At 37.3% G+C, this 25829-nt stretch overlaps 1 protein-coding gene and 1 long non-coding RNA gene across 2 annotated transcripts; one reads left to right on the top strand and one right to left on the bottom strand.

Moving 5' to 3' along the window:
- Nucleotides 1–228: 228 nt before the first annotated feature.
- Nucleotides 229–12445, bottom strand: LOC116256162 (uncharacterized). The gene is made up of 3 exons (XM_031632414.2): nucleotides 11558–12445; nucleotides 11019–11425; nucleotides 229–960 (listed from the first exon to the last, which is right to left on the bottom strand). Exons 1-3 carry the CDS (start codon nucleotides 11720–11722, stop codon nucleotides 519–521), a joined length of 1014 nt encoding a protein of 337 aa, XP_031488274.1. The 5' UTR covers nucleotides 11723–12445; the 3' UTR covers nucleotides 229–518.
- Nucleotides 12446–20806: 8361 nt separating this feature from the next.
- On the top strand, nucleotides 20807–25242 carry LOC116255638 (uncharacterized). Its single transcript, XR_004172911.2, has 3 exons — nucleotides 20807–20911; nucleotides 20998–21478; nucleotides 22111–25242. It is a non-coding gene; the product is annotated as an uncharacterized LOC116255638 (long non-coding RNA).
- The last annotated feature ends 587 nt before the right edge of the window (nucleotides 25243–25829 follow it).

Below are 25829 nucleotides of genomic sequence, written 5' to 3'. Positions count from 1 at the left end.
TCAGAATCATTAAAGATCAGGAGGCAAATATATTGACAATTTGCAATTACAATAATGCACTCGCACGTAGATTTCATTGATAAGCTTTGCCTAACTGTACTTGTACGAGCAGGGCACATGGTCCACATCAGCAATAACAAGGCTAAGTAGATAGACAAGAGAAGCATAAGGGCCCGTTTGATGGGCGGGTGAAAAGGGGAAAAAATGAGGCACAGGAGACAAAGGATGGAAGGAAAGCAGAAACCACTAACTATTTCTCTCAAACAAGACAAGATGGATTTCTTAGCAACATAACTCAATTACAAATGACTAACAAATCTGACATATACACCAAATATTCCACTATAACTTGTGGCTCATGCAAAGATGCAGACCAATAAATGAAATCTTCAATAAAAAAAAGCATCGGCATGACCTCCTAACATGGCTGATACAGCCGTTCCACTATCATCATTAAGATAATGATTGCTAACCATTAATCCAACTTCAATAAGTGGCTACTCTAAGGCATACCAATATCAACTTCCCACAAGCAACCGCCTCAGGCCTGTCCTTTGTTCAGCAGTGAGCCTAGATGGAAACCTAATATCAAACTTTACCCTCAGATTCCCCTTCTTACCAGGTTCCTTCGCAATAGGCATGCCTTCCTTTGGGATCAACATTTCATACCCAGGATGGATGATTTCTGTAATGGGTATTGACAAATTCCTTGAGTCAAGTGTAGTCAAGTTAATGGTTGTTCCGGTAAGTGCTTCCCCTAGAGGTATCTTATGGTTGATGACCAAATCATTTCCATCCCTCTTGAAGACTCCATGGGGCTTCTCATCTATAATAAACACAAGGTCTGCAGGAATAACGTTTAGTTGCTCATTTCCCTTCTCTGGAAAAGTGATCTTTGTTCCCTTCTTCCAACCAGGCTTGACATCAATAGTCAATATCTCATCCACAGTTGTCGTTTTCCTGGAAATAAAACCATACAATATCAGATAACCAGGAAGCAAAAAATATCTGTGAGGGAAGGCACACAACCACAACCAGCAGAAAGATAAAATGTCCGTCTAGGTACAAGATATGCTAGCTCATAATGAAGTTATAAAAAGTGGAATATAAGACATAGTAAGAGTGCCATAATTTTAAATAGGAAAATGCTTTCTGAGAAATAGAGACAATCTGCAGGACTGCAACCCAGAGGGATCACACTACTTGCTCAAAAGCAACAGCTTGCTCTCCAACAACTGAATGTTTCCAACGATAAAGGCTCCAACATTGATGGCAAAAAGCGTTGAGATGTAGAAACCAACTGATCATTGTCAATGCTTTCAAGATAATGAAAATGATCGAGTCATTGAGAATCTACAAATGCATAGAGAATGGCAATCTACTTTTTTATTCCAATAATCCTTTTTTTGTTACTTAATGCAGCAACTGCCAAAATTAACATGTTCCTTCAGCAGGAGGAGAACAAACTTGAGAAATACTCTACTACGTTGGACATCATTCACTTCTATGATATCCTTCATAAAATGTGAAGGGCCTGAAACAAGAACATCTGCTTTTGCAATTTTTCCAATTTACAATCATATTAATTATGTACATGAAAGATTAAAAATGTTCAAAGTTCTCATAATTCAAATTTTTAAGGGTTGTAACCCTAAAAGGCTAAAATGATTATGATAATGAATATTTATCTTGTTCAACCAAATTCAGGAGAATATATTGGATTTGGATATTCCATTTTATTGAACTTCTGATATTGTTTCAGTATAAGGGTATGTCAGGAACGAAATTCTGATTCCCATTGTGACATGTGTTTTCTAAACAATAAAATGCATGCGATACCTTGCTTTTTGACTACTAAGACTTGGCACAACTATAGGAATGGGCAGTGGGGCATTTAATCTAGCTTTGCTACTAGCAGTTTTGACCATGAGGTCCACCACTTAGAAGGAAAAAGAAGACAAAGGAATTTGTTCATGACAAAAGCTCCTCTCAGAGTATCTACTATTCCGAGAAAAAGATAATGCAGGTTCTGCTTTGCATACTCGATAGTTCTCCACCCTTCTAATTCCATCAAAATTATTTATAAGAGATCAAAAATCAGTTTCCCCATATGATTTGTTTAACCAAACAACAAAATAATACAAGAAACTAATTTATATTGTAAACTTCACAGTTCACTCAATTAACGATACAAAAATTCCACAACCATGTTTATTTCTCAACGTGATCCTTCCTAGGGCTTGCAGTGAAAGACAAGCTTGATTAGTAGGAAAAGGAAAAAAAGAAAAAAAAAGGATTGCTCGCTATGTCCATGGATGCACGTTGTGGGTGTCAATGCCGGTGCCGATGTGGCACATTCCCAAAAAATTGGGTGCAGGGGTGGATGAGGGTGTATATATATATATATATATATATATATAGTCGTTTTTTAGCTTAATTTGTCTTTTTTTTTTCTTTTCTTACTGTAAATAAAGGAAGAGAGGGAGAGAGAGAGAAGAAACAGAAAGAGGAAAAAAGTTTTTGAAAGGGAATAGAATAGGGTGCAGTTGGGATGCGAGTCGGAGCAGCAGCTGCATCCGCACCTGCACCCGCATTGCGTCGACGCGGGTGCGTGCTGCCCCTTTTTTGAACAGGCTGATAGGTTGCTCCCTTTACTTTCAAAAAATAACAAACTTAATGAAAAACCATAATCAATAACACAAGGCCCTAGCAAGCGGGGAACCTTATAGAATTTACCCACTGATAGTTCCAGCTGATAATTGGTGACAGAGGGTCTTCCTTTGCCAAAGACAGAAAAGAAAAAAGCAACAACAGGACATAGTCTGGCAGATCCATAGAGACAGAAGGTTCAGAAATCTTGCTTTTTAGACATACTGTTAAATGATTGGATTTAGTCTTTGCATGCTCACATTTTCAACTAAGTTTTATAAATTTAAGTAGAAAACGACCATTTGTAGCAGGCCTTATATTTTCTTACGCTTATTTTTCATTCCATCACTTCATCACTGGAACCAGCACCACCAATCAACATTGCTACCACCATCATGATCACTTTTGGTCTATGTCACAAGGGTACAGGTACAGCAGTACGGGTTCGGATATAGTAATTTTAAAAAATTGTGGATACGCAGGTATGGAAAATTTTATATTCTCAGAAATGATAAAATGAAAAAAAAATTAATAGTTCACACTTATAATCTCATAAGAAAGTCTCAAACAAAACACAAAGAAAACATCGTTTATCATAAAAACACTATTATTATCATCATTTTAGTCAATGCCAACTCGTCCTCTAAGCCACACGGGTACGCCACACCGCACTGATCCAGGTGCGAGTGTAGGTGCGGCCCGACATGGCGTCAAATAATTTTTGGCCATTCTGAAAAATGTTTTGGCTGAGTTCTCATTGATATATCGATTCAAGGTAACCTTGATAAAAAAAAGTTTAAAAATATAGACAAGTAAAATTACTTATACAACAAATAACATATATATGTATATATATATATATATATATATATATATATATATATTATTCATATGCTCTCGCCACACTTGCACCCAATTTTTTTGGAACTTGCCGCATCCCTCACTGGCACCCGCACCCCGCACCCATGTGACATAGCTCGTCCTCCTCTTCTTCCACATTAGAAGATGTTGAGGGAGTAGAAGGTTCTTCGAATCTTGAAACAACAACTTCAAGTTCATTGTCTTCTTCTAAGTTAAAGTCCTCAACATTCACGTCCCAATTTTTAGGCTTGCGCCTGAGCTTCGCTGATCAGCACTCAGCAGCAACAGTTTGTTTGATGAAGATTGGAGATAATCTTCAACACCCGACAGATAGCCAGCACAACAACAAATAAATGGCAGGCAAGGCGACAAATAAGCAGCCAAAATAGCCAGCGATAGATAAACATTAAACATGCAAAATCAAACAAATATGAAAAAAATAGAAAGATCGACGGTTTTACCATTCAATCTTCAAACCAAAACATCCCCAAATAAAAAAAAACAAAACCCCAAATCAAGAAAATGAAACCCTAAGTTTTAATAGCGAAAAAGGAAAAAAAACACTTACCTAGCTGCCACCGAATGTCGCCAACTCGCCGGACACCACCTGGCGCCGCCGGACGTCGTCGTCGCCTAGTCATCACTGCGGTAGACAAGGGTTGAAGAAAACACAGCTAAGTCGAGCTCTACTGTAGAGCTGGACGTTTTTTTCGTAAGTAAAAACGAATGATTTTTATGGTTTGGATGGGTTTGACCTAGACCCAATTCAACCCGTACCCAATAGTTTAGCAGTATCCGCTTCCGTGTACCCACGTACCGGAGCAGGTACGTGGGGCAATTCCACGTACCCGTGTCACATACCTTTTGGTCCCATCACCTCTTTGCCACCACTACCAACCTACTGTTAGAATTTAAATATTAGACATTATGTAAGTATACATATGTTTCATATATGATTTGTATATATGAATATCTATGTATGCATAGGTGTTATGTATTTTATTTTATTTGCTTCCTTTTCGTTTTTATGTATTTTTTATTTCTTTTCTTTTTCTATTTTTACCTTTTCCTTTTTTGTAAAAGGGAACTAGCTGTTGGACCAGCTTCCAACGGCTAGATTTCTAGCCGTTGGAGCTGGCCCAACAGCCAACTCCTCCTTCTTCTCTCCCTTTCATTGTACTATATATATGGGACTGTTGTCCCTTGTTTGGTTAAGGCTTTTAGGCCTCTCTTGTGTATTCTTCTCTTGAGATTAATAGATTTGGTATCTTCTCCTCAAGTTTGAGGTTTGGTTGTGTATTACCTATTGAAGTTGTTGGGATCTTCAAGAGTGTATCTCTTGAAGCATTTGTATTCTCAAGATCAGGCCTGATTTACATGGTATCAGAGCCTCGTTTTGGCTCTTTGTGTTGCTGTCTTTCAAGCTTGGAAGATCCAATTATTACTCTTTCCTTGGAGCTGTGAAGCACTCCAAGTGTTCGATATATTGTTGGCTGAAATTTGACACAAGAAGGTGCTGTTATTTTGCTGGCCTCTTTTGGTGATATTTGTGACGGGATAAAGCTCCCTTGGTGGTGAAGATTGTGGCAGTCCTTGACGCGTCGAAAGCTTCATTTTTGTGTGGCTGTTTTTCATCCTAGCACTACCTCAACGTCTCTTTTACAAGGTACACATTATGGATGAAAGAACTTCTTCTACTCCTCTTCCCAAATTAACTTCATCAAATTATGTTTCTTGGGCAAAAACTATGGAACATTTTATTAGAAGTAAAGGCCTATGGGGACTCGTTGATGGGTCAAAAAGTGAACCTCAATTAGTCCTCACCAAGACCATAGATGGTAAAGCTCAAGAACTAGATGGAGTTGAAAAAGACAAGGCTATGAATGAATATGAGAGAAAATGGGAAGAGTGGAAGATAGGACACCACAAGATTATCACTTGGATTATTGCTTGTGTTGATACTACAACCATGGGCCAAATAGCAAAACATAATTTTGCTCATGAAGCTTGGGAATTCCTCAAGAAAACCCACACTATGAAGGATGTGGCCTACATGTGCAATCTTCAAATGAAGATTGCAAGTCTCCAACAAGGAGACAAGACCATTAAAGAATATGTTGGAGAAATGGAGCAATTATGGGACGAACTTGCTCTATTTGAACCCGAATGGTATGATCCAAGAGACATTGGAGTTAGAGAAAAACAAATCCAAAGGGAGAAATTTTATAAATTTATTCTTGGTCTTAGATCGGAATATGATGGAGTCAAAACTTCCTTGCTCCATAGGCATAAAGTGCCATCTATGAACGAAGCCATAGCGGAACTTCAAATGGAGGAGAATAGACTCAATTTTTCAAAAGACAAGAGTGAAAGTGTTCTTGCTACCTCAAGACCCGGTGCTCATATGAGAACTTATAGGCCTCCTCACTTTAATCGAAACTATGAGCATAGCAATAATGGCAACAAGAAGATTATATGTTTCCATTGTCAAGAAGAAGGACATACCAAACTTAGATGTCCTAAATTGAGGAGATTTGATAAAAAGACAAGTGTGGCTGGGACAATGTATGAAGAAAACAATCGATTTGACCTAGACAAACTTGTAAGTGCCCTCCAACCAAAGCTTATTAATGCTCTTCAACCGCTTTTCAAAGGAGGAGGGACTTCTCCAATCTCCGGAGCAACCGTGGCATCTACATCATCAAGTAAGTACTCTTGGATTCTTGATTCCGGAGCTTCATTTCATATGACCCCTTGTAATTCTTTGCTTACCGAATGCACTAAGGAAGAATCGTGTCCATTTGTTAAAACCGCCGATGGAACTCCTCTTGAAATCAAATGTGTTGGGAATATTGATCAAAATTTTAATTCAAAAGTTTTTAAAATACCAAAAGTTAGATTTATTCCCAAACTTAACTTAAATCTCTTGTCGGTTTCTCAAATAACAAATCATGGATGCGATATTGTCTTCTCACAAAATAAATTTTTGATACAGGACCATCTTTCCAAGAAGACGATTGGGGAAGGTTCTAGGAAAAATGATCTCTACTATGTTGACTATTTGGATCTTTCCAACCCTACTTGCAATATAGTCAAGAAGAGTGACATTCAAGTTTGGCATCAAAGACTTGGGCATTCAAGTTTAGGAAAAATGTCTTGTATCCCTTTTTTGGAAGAGAAATGTAAAGAAATGATCTCTTGTGATGATTGTATTAAAGCCAAAATTAAGGCTTTACCTTTTGGAAATAGAAATTCTGTTGCAAAAGCACCTTTTGAATTAGTGCATTCGGATGTATGGGGTCCCGCTCCTATTATGTCTAAAGGTGGTTTGCTTTATTATGTCATTTTTGTGGATGATTACTCTCGATATGCTTGGGTTTACTTTCTTAAACGCAAATCCGAAGTCCTTATGAATTTTAAAAACTTTTACAACATGATCAAAACTCAATTTGATGCAAACCTTAAAATTTTTAGAAGTGATTCCGGGGGAGAATTCATTTCCAATGAATTTGAAGAATTCCTAAAAGAAAAGGGAGTTATACACCAAAAGTCTTGTCCCAAAACCCCCCAACAAAATGGAGTCGCCGAAAGAAAACATAGACATATTCTTGAAACAACAAGAGCTCTTCTTATATCAAAAAATGTTCCAAAAAATTTTTGGGCTGAAGCAATTTTAACATCCATTTACTTGATTAATAGAATGCCCTCTAAAGTTTTAGAAAATATTTCACCTTTTCAAAAACTTTTTAACTTGGAGCCAACTTATAAAAGATTCAAAGTCTTTGGTTGCAAATGTTTCATTTTAAATGACAAAAATGATAAACTTTCATCTAGGGCTATTCAATGTGTCTTTATTGGCTATTCCGAAACTCAAAAAGGGTATAGATGCTATGATATTGAAAAAGATAAGGTGTATGTTTCAAGAAATGTGATATTTTTAGAAGAAGAAAATGGCTTTAATGAAAATAAACCCAAGCATGAAGATGACTATTCTTTTTTATGGATAAATGATGATGATGTTGATAATGATGATGATGTTTTGCCTTCTTCACATAATGATGCTCAAAATGAGGTTGAGAATACTCCTTTTGATAGATCTTCACCAAGAAGTGATGGATCACCAAGAGAAGTTATAGTTTATAAGAGAAGGTCTCAACAAAACATCCAAGAGTCTCAACCTACTCTTAGAAGATCTCAAAGAGATTCTCATCCACCTGAAAAATTTGTTTCCTATGAGTCTTTTTCCCCAAAACATAGAGCTTGCTTATTAGCTATTCACTCTCATGTTGAACCTTCATCCTATCTTGAAGCCAAAACTAACCCACATTGGATTGAAGCAATGAACAATGAACTTAGAGCCCTTGAAGACAATAAAACTTGGGACATTGTGTCTCTTCCTATAGGGAAAAGGACAATAGGATGTAGGTGGGTTTACAAAGTCAAGACTAGAAGTGATGGATCACTTGAAAGGTATAAAGCTAGACTTGTTGCCAAAGGATATGCCCAAGAATATGGGATTGATTACGAAGAAACCTTCGCCCCTGTTGCTCGTATGACCTCTGTTAGAGCTCTTATTGCCATTGCCTCCATTAAACAATGGTCTATATATCAATTGGATGTCAAAAATGCTTTTTTGAATGGATACTTAAATGAAGAGGTATACATGGATTCACCCCCTGGGCTTGATTTACCTCAAGGAAAAGTTCTTTATCTTAGAAAGGCATTATATGGCTTGAAACAAGCTCCAAAAGCTTGGTTTGACATGTTTAGCAATGTTATGTTCAAACAAGGTTTTAAATCATGCTATTCTGACACTGCTATGTTTGTTAAAAATACTGCTATAGGTATAATTGTGTTACTTTTATATGTAGATGATATGATTATTACAGGTAATGATGCCAACGGAATTATGCAGGTAAAAGACTTTCTAAAGAATGAATTTGAAATGACTGATTTGGGTAAACTAACATATTTTCTTGGTATTGAAGTAGCTTATAGTAGAAGAGGATACTTACTCTCACAAATGAAGTTTGCCAATGACATTATAAGCAGATCAGGTATCACTGATGACAAGGTGGTAGACACTCCTGAAGCCTTAGGAGTAAAGATGAAGATTGATGATGGAGAAATTCTAGAAAATCCCACTCCATTTCGTCAATTGGTTGGAGCTCTCACATATCTATCCATTACAAGGCCTGACATATCACATGCGGTACATGTCATAAGTCAGTTTCAACAAAGACCCACTTCTGTACACATGGGAGCCGCATTGAGGATTGTTCGATATGTCAAACACACAATCACTAAAGGACTTTTTCTATCATCCTCATCAAACTTGAATATGATTGCCTATACTGATGCTGATTGGGGTGGAGATCCTAATAACAGGCATTCCACCACCGGTTTTTGTGTTTTTCTAGGTGACTCTCTTATTTCGTGGAGGTGCAAAAAACAAAATAAAGTCTCTCTATCATCAACTGAAGCAGAATATCGTGCCATGGCCACCACCACCATGGAGATTGTATGGTTAAAAAGCTTATTGAAGGACATTGGAATTGACTTAAATGAAGCAACCAAGCTCTGTTGCGACAATAAAAGTGCCATCTACATTGCTAGCAATCATACTTTTCATGAAAGGACGAAGCATATTGAAATGGATTGTCACTATGTGAGAGAAGAATATCTTAGCCGAACAATCGATATATCCTTTGTCCCTTCCGAATATCAACTTGGAGATTTCTTCACCAAAGCACTTGCTTCAGCACGTTTTCAGTTTCTTCTTGGCAAACTTTCGGTGATCACACCGTAAGTTTGAGGGGGGGTGTTAGAATTTAAATATTAGACATTATGTAAGTATACATATGTTTCATATATGATTTGTATATATGAATATCTATGTATGCATAGGTGTTATGTATTTTATTTTATTTGCTTCCTTTTCGTTTTTATGTATTTTTTATTTCTTTTCTTTTTCTATTTTTACCTTTTCCTTTTTTGTAAAAGGGAACTAGCTGTTGGACCAGCTTCCAACGGCTAGATTTCTAGCCGTTGGAGCTGGCCCAACAGCCAACTCCTCCTTCTTCTCTCCCTTTCATTGTACTATATATATGGGACTGTTGTCCCTTGTTTGGTTAAGGCTTTTAGGCCTCTCTTGTGTATTCTTCTCTTGAGATTAATAGATTTGGTATCTTCTCCTCAAGTTTGAGGTTTGGTTGTGTATTACCTATTGAAGTTGTTGGGATCTTCAAGAGTGTATCTCTTGAAGCATTTGTATTCTCAAGATCAGGCCTGATTTACACCTACCACCTCTGTTGCCATTTCACCAGTGCACTGCCACTACAACGGGTGTTATTATCACCACCATCACTGTCATCCATCAATGCCAATACCTAAGTTTATCACCATTGCCTCCAGGCCCTCCACTACTATCACCATGAACACCACCCACAACTATGATCACTACACATCCCCACCATTCCTTTTGTTTGAATTTAAACAAGTACTGATCTAAAATAATAATATCATCTTAAATTAAAGGGAACTTCATTAAAAGAAGTGAAACATTTTATGTCATTTTGTATTTTGTAAAAAAAAAAAGTACGAACATTAGAAGAAAAAGCACAAGAGGAGCATGCTTCTATGCCTTGAAGTACAGTAATCGAGGCATTTTACTGGGGAACTGCTTCTTTTTTTATGTAAAAGAATTCTTAACTATATGCAGTGGACAATCTTTCTCAGTACTTTCAGTTTCCCCCGAATATGTAAAAGAGTTCTTAACTATATGCAGTGGACAATCTTTCTCAGTACTTTCAGTTTCCCCCGAATGTCCCAACTTAAATTTTATATTCAATTATATTGTTTGCTTAACTCTGTTCAAAAACTTCTACACATTTGCTGGTTTTATCTCATCTTTTGAAGCTTGTACCTTCTTATATTCCAATCCTTCATAATTCACATGCTTGGACCTTCAGGGTTGCTTCTAGGATGTCTCACCTATCCTTCAGCTTTAAAAACCTTGCGTGCGCACATCACTCTGAAGTGGCATCCTTATGATGGCTTCCCCCATCTGCAATCATGAGTTCAGCAACTTCTGTTTTTGTATCACATTCATAACCAACGATGCTATTCACTAACGGATCATCTCCCATTCAAAACAGCAGCATCATAGTTCCTAATTGCCTCTTCAGGTCCACTTCTATCACAGTTAAAACTTGAACCATACGACAGCATTTCACACCCCGTCCACAATCAGCTATTCGATTCCTAATAAAAGAAAAATCTATCTCTGAATTTCTATCGAGGAAGCAACAATAGCGTGATCACATATATACACAACAATAACCAATCTCATCTTTAAAAAATCAGAATGTGCACTGAGAAGTTTTGAGATCTAGACAAAGATAACGAAAAGCAGAAATAGTGTCCAAATTAGATCTGCCAATATACAATAAGAGAAGGCATAAGACTACACAGACGAATAATCACACACACGAGAAAAATACACATACCCGTTAGAGTCGAGCAAATTTCTTGAGATCTTCATCTTCCTCGTAGATCCACTGTAGAGTTCTTCCAAGCTGCACGGCAATTTATTCTCGATAGGAGGAGCTTTCCTAGGTCCTGCCGGCTCGCTGCCATACGAGGACCGGAACATATTCTCCGATGCGCCCCCGAACATACTGGAATCGGAGAAACGAGTCGATCGACTTCCCCCTGCAGCAGAGGAACCGAATCTGCTACCCATGCCACCGAAAGGGTTTGCCCCAAAGAACTCTGCAAAGATATCATCGGCATCCCTCTGCGAGAAACCGAAGCCGCCACTACCGCCAGGATTTTGTTGAGGAGGAATCTGACCCTTTAGCCCTTCTTCCCCATATTGATCATAGATTTGCCTTTTCTGGGGATCGCTCAGAACCTATGAAAAACCACAAAACTCATAAGAACAGACCAGAAATGGGAGAAATTTAACCGTGAGTACCATCAAAATCGATTGGAAAGATATGAGAAGGGCAGAAACCGGATGGGGAACGGGAAAAGAGAAATTTACATCGTATGCCTCAGAGATTTGCTTGAATTTGGCTTCTGCTTCCTTCTTGTTATCGGGATTCTTGTCAGGATGCCATCTCATGGCAAGCCTTCGGTAAGATTTCTTGAGATCTTCATCTGTGGCATTTCTATTGACCTTGAGGATGTTGTAATAATCTACACCCATGTTAACTTGTGCAACGCTTCCTTAACAGCGGCTTCTCTCTGACACCACGCTCACTGCGATCGATACTTGGACAAAGAATCGAGCTGGAGCGTCTCTTTTGCGCGCCGAGAAGGAAGGGGAAATCAGGGCATGCGGAAAGGAGAATTACAAATGGTGTAATGTATCAGTTACTATTTATTTATGAGTTCGTTTATTGATTTAAAAAGGAAAGGAAAGAAGGGAACTTAGTGGACGGCCTCAAACGTTCATGTGCAGCAAAACGAAAGTTTGTGATTCGGAAAAGTCATACTTATGCAAATCGGCAACTTATTTCCTTTTCGTCACGTAACTAACTTTATATATATATATATATATGCGTAAGATTTCTTCAAGCAAACCCAAATGGAGATGTTGGATAAATATATATATATATAATTTCGCGTTTTAAAAGAAAAAATGACAGGGCGTCGAGACGCCTTGCCTCCACTGCAGAGGGGAGGCCATCACCTCCCCTCCGCGATAATAGCGACGCCAAGCGAGGCATTATCGGCCGTGCCCAACCACCTGTAAAAAAAAAGAAATTGCTGCCTAAACAGCAATTTTTTTTACCGCGGGGGAAGGCCGGAGGCTGTCGCCTTACCTTCGCAGCCGGCGACCCCCGCAGGGGCCTCACCGATGGACCTAGACCAACACCAGCGGTCCAGGTCCGCCGGTGAGCCCTCGGTGGGGGTTTGGTTGGGTCTCCCCTCGCGGTGCTCTCCGATGTGTTGGGGAGCTTTTTTGTTTAATAAAACGTTGAGCATCCGATGCAGAGCATAGCCGCTACACAGTTTTTATTGTGTAGTGTATATTACGTGATTGGATCAAGAGAGAGAGAGAAAAAGAGAGAGAATTTATGGATTTCTGGGCCCAATCACTTTGCTTGAAGTAACGTGGTTGGAGGATATCAGTTCCTAATATATATATGTGTGTGTGTGTGTGTGTGTGTGTGAGAGAGGCCAGGAGATCTTCCCATCCAGAACTGGATGGAGAAAATCATATATACATGTAGTTATTTGATTTCCATATCATAAAACCTTTGAAAATTGACGTTCTATGCAACAGTTTATAGTTTACTGGTAGTTTATAGCGTTTCAGTGATGATTTATAATGCACTCAGCTATGTACGTTTTTTAACTATTTAGCCATCTAGGACGGCCGATAGATTTCAATTTTCCTTATTGAATGTATAAAAAATTGAAAGTTGTTTCTAAAAGGATTATAAATTGTTTCAAAATACATCATAAATTGTACATCTACATTGCAGGTTTTTGGCATCTTAAGTGGAAGATACGAACACATTTGACAGGCATGGTATGTAAAAAGTAGAGACTACTCTTCTAATCATTTAAATTGACATGTATTCCAAGAAAGTCAAATGTAAAGCATAAATTGCTTTTTTCTTATCTTGTTTTTGATATTTGAATGCATCTGTGGTTTTTGACATGAGCACCTTGTACATGGATCAGGTGATTAAGATTCAAATACTGTTTCTCTCTCTAAATCTGGAGGTAGGCGAATCAATGAGATCCACAATGGGGTTCATGATAATCATATTCATTGTTCAGATGTGATTATCTAGAATTGGGTGCATATTTTAATCTAAGGAAATGTTGTTGCTAAGATTCCATTGGTGGGTTGGTCAAACAGGGTGACCTCCGTGGGCCCTAAAACCCATATCTAAACCATCTTTACTTTAGAGTCTGATCGTAATTATCTAGAGAAGTTGATGATGTATATTTAGTTTCATCTTGATTTGTTTGAAGAAGGTTTGAACAGTTGAATAATGAATGATGTTATAAATAAACACTGTCTTAATCATTTGAGTGAATACCACCTTTTCTTAACTCACCTGATTACCAGCCTTGAATATTATCATATATTGCTTAGTAATCCAAACATACATGTCTGTTAGACAAACATAAAAGGAAATGTGCTCCCTAAGATATTGCCTAAAAATTTGTTACGTGGTAGCTAGGGACCTAGGCCTTTCATTATAGGTGCACTCAAGCACATGGCACACAAACATTTTACATTGAAAAATACACACCATCTTTTTTAGACAATTAAAGGTTGCAAGTAATGGGATCATAGCCTTATCAAAATCTATATGTATAAACATCAGATTTAGCAAACACAACTTGTACAAGCACAAAACTTAAATTATAGTTGAACAACACATAACATGCCTTGCTTTATACCTTCACATTCTACATATTTATGATACCTTAACATCCAAGTTTTGTTCATTGAACTTCCTACATACATATTTATACCTCAATATCCCACCATTATACATAACAGGCACATATAACATTACATCAACAATGATGCAAAACATTCAAAAAATACAACATTAGAACATTAGCAGGGGTACATCATCATAATTTAGTACGACAAGGCTTTCATGGATTCTGCTCCCACCTCATCTTGAGTGATGTTACAAAGCTTAAGAAAGTTTAACCTATATTAGAAGTTCAACCAGCATTAGAAGTTTAACATACTTTTAAGTTCAACTTGAATCTGAAGTAAATTTACCTTGATCAACTATATAACAATATCAAAGTGTACCAAGAGATACAACAATATCAATGTTATGGAGGACCACTCACCTCTTCACACGAAAACACATTTTTCTCATGTGAATGCAAGAATAATTGTGTTATTGCAAGAAATATGTACTAATGTCAATTAAGTACCTGTTTCATATTGGTGACTTGCATTTTCAACATTTGTAGACATGTTATTACCTGCAACATATTTCAATTTTAGACAATTCTTTTTATCATGGTCAGTTCTTCTATGTGGATGACATACATGTGGATTTGCAGTCTCTCCATCAATTGAAGTACTCATATAAAGACATCAAATAAGTCAAAATAATCATTTGCATAAAGTTTTTATATGTGTGAAATTTGCACCTTTACCTTGATTTCATGTTTAAAAGACATGCATTTGAATCATGTTAGTTTGATTACAAGCTGCACAACTTCTATGAAACTTACTTTTATGGATGTCTGGTTGAATTCACTTAGAACTTCCTTTTGCATGTGCGCAACCATGATCTTGCATTTTTTATTCAGACTTTCATGTTCATTTTGTGCACACACAACACAAACACAGACCTCTTTACATTCATCACTAACTTATTCACATTCATTGTGCATTGAATCTAGGTAGCTAAGTTTTATATTTTCTAGACATGCAAACAATCTATCCAATCCATCCACATTTCTTCGTAACATTCTTCACATGACTATGCTTTAGTAATCTACCTGCTTGTCTTTCAATAAAGGATATTTTTCTTCTTTGTTAAGGATCATTTTGCATCAACCAATGCATGCTAGTTGAAGTTTCATACTCTTTTTTACAACTTTAGTCCACCTTTTAACAATATAAGTTGGTAGTAGTTTGTATATCTTGTTTGTGATGTGTACTATAAGTGTATGACAATGCCTATAGATTCTCATAGTTTATATCGACAACTTATAAGAATTTGGCTTATTGGATAATATGAAATTGTATATTCCTTTTCAACTTGGACTCCTCCATCTATATGTTCACCTTCCATCACTTGAATAGTAGTATATACTTTAACCTTGCCATTAAGTTGGTTAAGTGAGGTGATGCAATACATAGTTCCATAAACTCCTCTTGAAAGTGCTTTGTAAATATCTCTGGCATAAAAATATCTTGTAAATTAAGTGCCATAAGGTTTCATGCCTTCACAAGTTCAGTTTCATTGTTCATTTTGAAATCCAATTCGATCCATTACCCAACGCGAAATAGAAAGGAAATATCTTGTCTCAAATCCAACTGAAGTCACTTTCCCCAAAGAGAAAAGGAAAGAAATGCCCTATTTGAAACGGGAAGGAAATGCTTTGTCTCATCTTAACCAAAATACTAATCGAAAAATCACATTCATTTTCCCAAAGCAAAAGGAAATGAAATGTCCTACCTCATCCATGCTAAATTTCAAACATCAGTTTCAAAATAGAAGGTTGAAAAGTCATATCTTAATTTACTAAAAAAAATGAAGAGAACTAAAATTTGATATTCCTCATTTATTAAAAAAGAAACCAAGTCTTTGAACTGGTGATTTTGAAACCAAATGTTCAAGCATAACTTGTTGTCTACATGGAAAATTTGGAATGTTTATCTTCACCACTAAGTCCGGCTTCAGACAGCCTACCAACAAAAGTGGGCACTTGTAAACATCCTAAATTTTTTATATTGCAAAATGATCATTCTACCCTTGGTCTACGTAATTTTGAACCGTCAACGGTTGTAGGCGTCATAGCAGTTGTAGGCTCGCTCCGAATGAGGCTCTCAAGCCTTTCCAGCTTGATTGTTTTGTGACCCTATAATAGTATTAGACTGTCCTTAATAGGATCAGCATTACCCCAATCCTAGGAAAACCTTAGCCCATTAGGTTAACCGTATGTCACTTTTACCATTTTACCCTTGAATCCCAAAAAAACTCTAGAAATGACCACAACCAACCCATTTACAGCCTTATAATAGACTCCAGAACCTTCGTTTTGGGCTTACTAGTGTTCCATCTTGCTTATTTTGACTTTACGAGCCCCATTTTGTATGAATTGACAGGTTTTTAGGTCTTAGGTTTATTTAATTTCTACCCTCAACCCTAACAAGCTTAAAACAACTTTTCATAGGGCACTATTTTCAAATTTTAGTTCTATTGAGTTTATTCCTTAAAAGGTAGCTCATCCAACCACCCATTGTGGTAGTTTCAGCCCAAATCTACCACAGTTAGGTTGAGTCAACTAGATCAAGCTTAGGCCTTATTAGTCCTATTGAAAGTAGCTTAACCCTAGCTCGAATTAGGTAAACTCATCTCATATTTAGTTCATTCGAGTTTCCAATAAGTTAGGTCACTCCTCGGTGGCAATCTCTCCATTACTGATGTTTGAGCTCAATTTCATTACAATTTTTTCATCTCAACTCCCTTTGAGCTAAGGACATATTCATATGAGTTGATCTGACTTCTCCCTGCCTGATTTCAATTGCATTATCCATATCATTATTCTTCTGCAAATTAATTGACTTTATCCACTTCATTCACTCAAACGCTTCACTCTTATTTATGTTTGAACCTCATTTCATTTCAGCTTGATTTTTATCAAAGTTTCTTGATTTCTTGATTGATCTTAGTCCACAAGTCACTGAGCTGGCTTCCTTTAGCTCAACCTGCCAAAAGTCTATCTAGGGCCTGTTAAATTGGCCATTTCCCACTTCACCATAAATTTTCCCATTTTAACTCTTATTTATAGCTTAGTGATTTAGAAAAATCTATTTTTTATATAAACTAGGAGTCCATTTTTACTTTCGTCTAAACTAGATTATGATTTAAGACAAGGAGCCCAACCTTGCAAAATTAGAGGACTAAACTCCATCAGTAGCTATTTTACTGGTCCTTCTTAATATAGTTGTGCTCAATCTGCCCAAAATTGACAAACCCTAGTTTCTTCAAAATTACCAAAAATAAGCTCAGTAAGTTCCACAAGTAATAGATTCCATCATCATACCAAAAATAGGTTCTTTACATCCCATAAACCTCAATTTCCAAAACCTACCACAAATAGGTCAGCTGGACTCACATATCTCATTTGAACTCAGCCAGCCCAAAATAGCCCCATAGGATTTATAGAATCATACTTGCAAAAATAACTTCATTAGGACCATAAGATCTCAACTCAACTAAAACTACCAAATTTATCTCCATTGGATCACATAGCGCAGTTTGTCCAAAACTCATGTAATTTACACTTGGTGGGGTTCACCAAACTAGTTTTCTAAAATCAGCCTGATTTAGCATCTTGATCAAGCCAATTTGTTTCAACCAAAACTAAACCTGGCCCAATCCACTGAACCCAATTGCTAGCTAGATTCAATCCAGTTCAGCTCAGGTCATCTTGACCTGCGTAAAATGACTAATCCTGGTCCAAAACCAGTTGAGCCAGGTCTTATCTTGGCTCAAGTTCCAGTTCAAATCCAGCTTCCGCAGGCTTAAAATTGCTGAACCCAACATAATGTAGTTTTAGTTTGACTATGTTTGGTCAACTGAACCTAGTTCTTAAAACTACTTGTTGTTTGCCTTGACTCTTCTAGGCTCAGTCAACTGAACCTGAAACAAACACACTTAGCTCAGTGGCACACAGGATGGGGCATCCCCCATTTCAAATAAAATCTAGATGTAGATTCACAACGTAGATCCATAATTCAATATCAGATATCAGTTTTGGATCTGTTCTAGATTCAAGTATCAGCTTCAGATTGTGATTCAAATGTCAAATCCAGTATTTTATCTGAATTAGAAATCCAAATGTTTACTTTAGATCCATATTCAGAACAAATCTATATTCAAATCCAATATCAAAATCTAAGCTCACCCTATGCTGACACATGGCATGGGATCTAAGCTCAACCTCTCTCTTCCCTCTTGTTAATTTCTATAATTTCTTTTATTTTGTCTTGATGATTCTCGCCACCCAACTATCTTTTTAGAGCTATGCTTTTCCGATTTCTACTTTGATCAACAATGATTTAGAATAGCATTGCACGACTGCTTGTGCGAGCTTTTCTAACTGCAAAAGTTCAGCTTTGCAACATCTTTAGTCTCTTCCAATTTCTTTGGTCTCTTCATGTTTGGAACATCAGACTCCCTCATGACTTACGAGGAAGAAGAAACTCTGAGTTTATGTAATGAGTTACATTACTGTCACTGTTGTTTTGAGGTTAATTCGTCAACTGAACTTTAAATTTTGAAATTTAAAGTTTGGAACTGAGCCTGGGGATTAGATTTCAAAATAGATTTGTGCTGGGCTTCATTTTGGGTTTCAGTTGGACTTAAAATGGGTTTGCTCATATCAGTTCTGTTCTACTAGATTTTGTTTGGCATGATTTTGGTCATGTCTTCACGTTCTCTTTCATGCATTTTGCAGAATTAAGCCTTCAACTTAGCTGTTGCCCTTTGAGCAGCTTCAGATTGATGGGGTTGCCTTCAATGGCAGCTTCAGATCGATGGGGTTGCTCATCAAGACATTTTTCAGATTGTTATGGTTGTAGATGTACCAGGAACAAAAATGATGCACATGGTTTGGCTTTATCTGTTTGTCAAAGAAGAGTCGGACGAGTTATGTTAACTTTTTCTTACATGGTTTGGTCTGACTGTTATAATTACATGTTACTTGTTAGATGCTCACTTATTTATTAATTTTGTTATTGTCATACAACTACAGTGAAGATTGCTTAATTAGCAAATTCTAACTCATTTAGTGCTAATTGTTATTGTTATGCAACCGTTACTTGCTTAATTAGGTAATTCTAACTCAATTAGTCCTTTTGACTTAGATGTCTAATGCCTTCATTTCAGCTGTTCATTTGTTTTATTTTAGCCTATTTTTTGTGATTTTTTTTCTTGTTCTTTTTTTTGGAAAATCTCAAAACTTTCCTGAGTAAAACAACAACAGAAGGATGGCCATCATGCACATCGTTTGTAAACGAGGATGAAAGTACGAGTCAAAGTGATCGTCGATGATCGAATAATGATCTGCGGACTACAATAACATCTCAAATGTTTATGGATTTTTAAAATCGTAGGTGCGGATTAACTTATCACACACATAAACTATTATGTTGCCATCCATAGTTAGGCAAATGTTTGTTTTGTTTATGTTCTATCGTTGTTAGTTATTGTACTTAGAATAAATGATTTTTGCGCTTTAATCTCAGTGGAAATGTGTTGTTTATGTTTATGTTTTCAGGACTGGTTGAAGATGAAGCACCGACATCAGTCTGACGTATGTTTAAAGGTCGTGCAAGGGGAAAGTTTGATTCAGTTTCAGTTTTTTTTGTTTTGTTATGGTGCAGAGACACTGCATATGTATTTGCTTCTTTGAATACTCGATACATGCACTTGGCTTTCTATTGAACGTTGAAGCTCTTCTAAACACTGATGGGAATATGTAAATATTTTAACACTGATGGGACTATGTATGTGGTTTGTTTAATATTTTATCACTGATGGGAACAATGATATGATCCTTCTTTATATATGTGGTTTGTGTCTATCATTGTGCTTTGTTGTTGATGTCAATTACTGTTGCTTTTGATGACATTCCAGAAGATGGCTTAAATGTGCCCCTCAGGCTTGAAAAAGTTGCAAATGAGGTGAGCAGCAATTATTGGGTGTTGGTATTTTGTGTTGAGCTTTGGCAACATGTGCCATGTATGGGTGACTGACGCATGACCTCCCATTGTAATTTGAGCTGCTTTTCCTGTGTGCAGTTGATGCTTCATTAATCTGAATTTCAATTGCCAAGAATAGGAATACATGACTTTTGATTTCGTGTGATAGGGGCAAAGTGTTGAAATTGTGATGGACTTGACGCCAGATTGATTCAATTTTTTTTATCATGCTGTTGGTGGCTGGTCTGATGTCAACTACAATTTTCTTGGCATTGCAGCTACGGTCGTTGGCTGCTTGCAGTGGAGATCAGAGCCGTTTTTGTTATGGTTCTGTTACATGTAGATCTGATGTATATATATTGCAGCGAGTTGGGTGTTTGGTTGAGTAGAGATCTGACACAGGTGGATCGGATCTGGCATGGCATGATTTTTATTCACATTGTGTGGGCGAGTATATCCTGTTTATACGTCCATACATGCATAATTATGTGGTTGCCATATTTTTGTAAATCTGGATAAATGTTTTCTTATTATTAAGAATTAAATTTTTGAAAATATATTTCAGTACTATCAAACTTAGAAATATAGAATTGGAAATATATTTTTGAGTCATCACACACACCAAAATTGGAATGGAAAAAATTTTTCTCATTCCATTTTTCATTTCCTATATTTCCAGCAATATATTTTTAGAAATTTTTTTCCAGGCCATCAAACGGCCCCTTACGGTTTTGAAGAGGACAAAAGGCGACTTGCTGCCCCAACCAGGCCTCACTTTTGGACATCCAGTAGACAGAGAGAAGGAGAAGGAGAAGGGGGCCTTCTCCGAAGAAGAAAGGAGACATCACTAGGTGGGTACTTCCTCTCCTACGCATTCATGAATTCCCCCTTGCATGGCACCATTTGCTCTTTGTAGGGGAAAACAGTGAACTGAGCTAGCTCGAGCCATCTCGAGATCGGGTAGAGTATTTTTGTTTGCGAGTCGAGCTTGATTTTGACCCTCAACTCGTCTGAGTTTTGACGATTTCGTTTTTTTTTTTGTGTAGTCACTAAAGCTCGGTTCGATCTCGAGGTCGGGTAGAGTATTTTTGGTTGCTCGAGCTTGAATTGGAGCCTCAACTCGTTTATTTGCTTGAGTCGAGTTAAAAATAATCGAACTCCTCATCGTGTTTTAACGATTTCGTTTTTTTCATTTGTATAGAGTCATTAAAGTTTGACTCAGCTAATGAATCAATCCCTAAAACTTGAAAAATGAAAAATTGAAAACTGAATGAAACCCTACCCAGTACCCTCGTCTGTCGTCTCTGATCTTAGAATCTCACCCAAAAAAGCCAAATGCAAAAACCTTCGTCCCTTCGCACTCGCAGTCACAAGTTACTGGTTACAGGTAGCAGCAGCAGCAGCAGCGGCTCTTTGTGGATGGCAGGACCAAGTGGGCAACCATTTCGGCATCTCCTTAGAAGTTGTTCCCCTCTTTAGGCACTCAGCAAGACATCAACCTACTCTCACTGTCTCACAACTCACAAGGTATCTCCCCTCACTCTCTCTTCGAAAAAGGCTCGTCCTACACCCCTTTACATGACCCATTGACCTTTTCATGTCTTCAGAGGATGTATGGAGTTGGAATTGGTTTGGTCAGGGGCGGTTTCCTCCGTCTTTCTAGCTCTATGAATGGAAAAGGGGAATACACCCTTTTTCTTTTTCGTTTACGTTTTTCTGGCCCTTTTTCATTTGAGCCTTGAGAGTTCATTATTAAAATGGCAAAGTTAGATTCATTAAGCTTTGCCTAGTGTCTACTCTGCCAACAGAACCATGTTAGGGCATGTTCAATGGTAATCGAGCGAAGAATATAAAATTTTCCCCCATTGTTGGGTGGAGATCGTCTTTGGATGTTCTCACAGTCAAACCAGTCAGTCATTTTTTCTTTTATATACAAACTTATGTTGGTATTCAAAAGTACTCGATCATAGTCTTTAGGATGCAGATAGCTATTTTTCTGTATCATTCTTAGGATCGCTAGGAAATATTTCAGCCTATCTAGAATGAAATTTATCTTCATTCTTTAATGCATTCAATATGCTTGAGTCTTTCTCAGTTATCAAATGCCACTTAAGTTTCATTTGATTGGTGTCCAAATGTTCAATCATTGTGGGCAGCAGGCAGCGGTGGCTTTTGTGGATGGCAGGCCAAGTGAGCAATCATCTTGGCATCTCCTCAACAGCTGTTCCCTTATTCAGCCACTCAGCAAGACATCAACCTACACTGTTTGACAACTCACAAAGTATCCTCACTCTCTCTTCGAAGAAGACTCATCCTACACCCCTCTACATGACCCATTGACGCTTCCATGTCTTTGGAGGATGTATGGAGTTGGAATATGGTAAGGTTAGGGGCTGTTTCCTCTGTCTTTTCTGGCTCTATGAATGGAAAAGGGGAATACGCCATTTTTCATTTTGGTTTACGTCTTTCTGGCCCTTTTTCATTTGAGCCTTGAGAGTTCATTATTAGAATGGCAGTAAGATTTATTAAGCTTTGCCTTGTGTTTACTCTGCCCAAGGGAGCCATGTTAGGGCATGTTCAATAGTAATCAAGCAAAGACTCTATGTTTTTCCCCTCCCACTGTTGGGTGGAGATCATCTCTGGATGTTCTCATAGTCAAACCAGTCAGTCATTTTTTCTTTTACACAAAAACTTATGTTGGTATTGGAAGTATTCGATCATAGGTTTTAGGAGCAGATAGTTTTTTTCTGTATCACTCTTAGGATCACTAGGAAATATTTCAGCCTATCTAGAATGAAATTTCTCTTAATTCTTTAATGCATTCAACATGCTTCAGTCGATCCAGCGTCGGTTCGAGTCGCCTTGTTGCTGGTTTTAATTTAGCAATATGAAATGCTACAAAACTATTCATTTGGTACTTTCTCAGTTATCAAATGCCACTTAAGTTTCATCTGACTGGTGTCCTAATGTTGAATCTTTAGAACTGTGAACATGGTAAAGATTATACCCAATCCTTTTTAGTGAACGAACAAATATGTGTGTGCCTGGCTCCATCCTACCATTCAAAGAAACACGTCTCTAAGAAAAAGTAAATGCTTTTTGAAAGAGACTTACACATGACTCTGTTTTACAGGGGAGAGGTTATTTGACTACTGGGTTCAGTAGTCGATCTCCTCTCTAATAGAGCACCTTGCATGTATATTGTTGAATTTAAACGAATGAAAAAACTATTCTTGAAGATCAGCTCCATCTTAATGTGAATCATGACAACTTTCATTGAAATCTCTGGTTCGTTGCTGCATGGATCCAATGGATAAACTTTGAATTGACCTTAAACCAGTTCTCTTTTCTTGGCATCATTGAGGGCCGATGAACATGCATGTCTTAGACAGGTGTCAGGCTTTTGTCTCAACTGACACCTATTCATGAACTAATTAAGATTAAGCTATCTCGGATACTATCTAGGAGCCAACTGCACTGATCAGAAGAGCTCTTGAGTGCCATCACTTGATCAATGGTAGAGGTAGTAATGTTGTGATAGCATGCCTGGCCATTTTCTGGAGCTTTTCTTCACCACTTCATTTCAAAGTTAGCAAGTTAGTAAACAATATGCAATGTTAAGATTTTCCTGGTCTCTGCATAGGCATATACATTTTCATGAAGAAAGAGCCTTTCTATGTGTACGTTTCATCTTATGGAAGTAAAAACTTATGTTTCTTCAGGGAAAGATTACTATATAGAAAGATTTTACATCTTTGTGCTATATTTTTTTCTCTTTTCCATCCAATGAAGAGGGCCTATCACTGGCATCAGAAACAAGTGATTGCTGTGAATCAAAGATTTCACTAAATTAAAGTCAACTTCTAGAAGTGTATAACTTTGACAAGCTTGGTGATTCTTGTTTTCAATTTCTGCTGTTAGAAAAGTGTGATTGCTTCAAGTTGGATATTTGTGTTGCTAATTCTTTGGTTCTTGTTGCTGCCTTCATGTATAAACCTGTTGTTTGTACATCTTCTATGGGTCAGTCACCATCCAACTATCATTGCTTGTCACTATGAAGGCAATGAATGGAATTTTTTAAAAGAATATGCACATTGTTTTGACAATGTGCCTGGCCATTTTCTGCAGCTTTATCTTGATGTGAAATTTCATCGTTGTAATGGACAAACAATGCAGAAGAATATTGGCCCTCTTCATGGTCTAACCTTTTTTGCCTTTTTGTATGTCCTTTTCATCATGACCTAATTTCTTTTTCCTATTCTCTGATCTTCATGATCTTAGTGGTGGTCATGTAGTAAATATGCATATGTGTTCATAATGAGTTTTATCAAATAATGATAAATTACGTAGTACTGACATATGAAACTGCAAGTGAAGGTCCATATGGGTTTGTAGCAGCAAAGAGAAAGGTGAATGAAGGTCATAAAATGAGTAATCTTGACAAGTTTCTTCAAAGGGTTGAGAAGAGCTTTGAAAGAAATCGAGCTTGAGCACATCGAGCGAGCTCGAGCTCATTATTTTATAGGTCGAGCTGAGCTTGAGTTGGCTCGACTTAGCTCGTGTTCACCCCTCACTCTATGTAGAAGATCACAGAGATCTTTTGCATGGGTTCTATAGAGTCCTAGCAAAGAGGGCTAGGCCCTTCAAATCCCAAGCTTATGTTAGACATCTCTAGGTTTATGTCCTTCATGTTTTGCAGTTTTCATGTTTCATGAGTGATTATTGCCGATTTAGAAGAGATTCTGCCCTTTTTATGGGTAGAATTCACTAACTAGGCCAAAAGGTGATGTTTTATGTGTTCTCGTCAAGTTTGTGCCACCGGTTAGTACCATTTTATTCATTAATTTATGATGTTGGTCATGCAAATCACATACACACACACATACACATAGAATCCTCCATAGATGTATATGTGTTGGAGTCATTAGACATCTACTTTCGTTTGGCAATGTTTTTATGTGATCTGAAGCCCATTTTCCATCTTTCTTACACGTAATGCAGAAACCTGTCTTCTGTAGTTTTTGTTTGCAGAATCTGAAAATTCTAAAATTTTGTTAAATTCCACAACTTCATAGCTCATGAACCAGGTGGAATTTCTCGATCCTATAGAAGGTAAAGTTGTGCCTTTACTTGTTAGCTTTGCAATGCACCCAAGTTTTATGTTTAGGATATTGTTTGACCCCTCTACCAGATTATAGGAACTTATTTTTTGCAATCCGAATTTTTGTAGAAATAAACAATGAGAATTTGTACATCTCTCAACATTACAAGGTCATAATTTTGATGTCGTCTTTCAAGTTGCCAAAAGGGGATATCTTTGTCTACATGTCTAGAGTCGTCCCTACAATCTTTGTCTGGATTGGATGCAAATTAAAATTTATTTTGTCTTCCACATGGTAACTATCTTCTATCATATTCCAGTTTGTGGTTTTCGTGATTTCAGTAAATCTCCAACCTTCGGATTTTGTCTTCCACATGTAAACTATTTTCTATCATATTTCAGTTTGTGGTTTTCGTGAATTGAATAAATCTCCAACCTTCATATTCTCTAGTGCGATGAAACCGCAGCAAAGTGTGTCCTTGTGTGTAGAGAGTCCATACCCATGTTTTCAACGATGTTTATGCCAGTTGGAGTTGATGTTTTATCATTCCAAGTTGACCAGTTGAACATAGTATTCTGCTATAAGGCAGAATTTTGTGTCTATTAGTTGCATCATTTCTCCCTTGTCCAAATGTCTTTTCTGATTTCGTTGCCCTAGGTTTTAGTTTGGCATGCCTAGATACCTTATGTGATTTTTTTTTTCATGAATTTAAGGTCCATTTGGCAGTCTTTCCTCCTTAAAAGTCAGACAACAATATGAAGTGTTATTTCCGTTTA

This window comes from Nymphaea colorata, chromosome 6 (genome assembly GCF_008831285.2).
Source record: "Nymphaea colorata isolate Beijing-Zhang1983 chromosome 6, ASM883128v2, whole genome shotgun sequence".
Taxonomy (NCBI): domain Eukaryota; kingdom Viridiplantae; phylum Streptophyta; class Magnoliopsida; order Nymphaeales; family Nymphaeaceae; genus Nymphaea; species Nymphaea colorata.
The sequence above is the reverse complement of the archived record's forward strand: the minus strand, read 5'-3'. Positions and strand labels throughout refer to the sequence as shown.

What these genes read in the sequence shown, in the direction of transcription:
- LOC116256162 (XM_031632414.2), bottom strand. Translation starts at nt 11,722, where the DNA reads ATGGGTGTAGATTATTACAACATCCTCAAGGTCAATAGAAATGCCACA. An exon ending in AAATCTCTGAGGCATACGAT is followed by an intron (nt 11,426 to 11,557) that starts GTAAATTTCTCT and finishes GGTTTTTCATAG; the next exon opens with GTTCTGAGCGATCCCCAGAA. An exon ending in AATTTGCTCGACTCTAACGG is followed by an intron (nt 961 to 11,018) that starts GTATGTGTATTT and finishes TTTTATTTCCAG; the next exon opens with GAAAACGACAACTGTGGATG.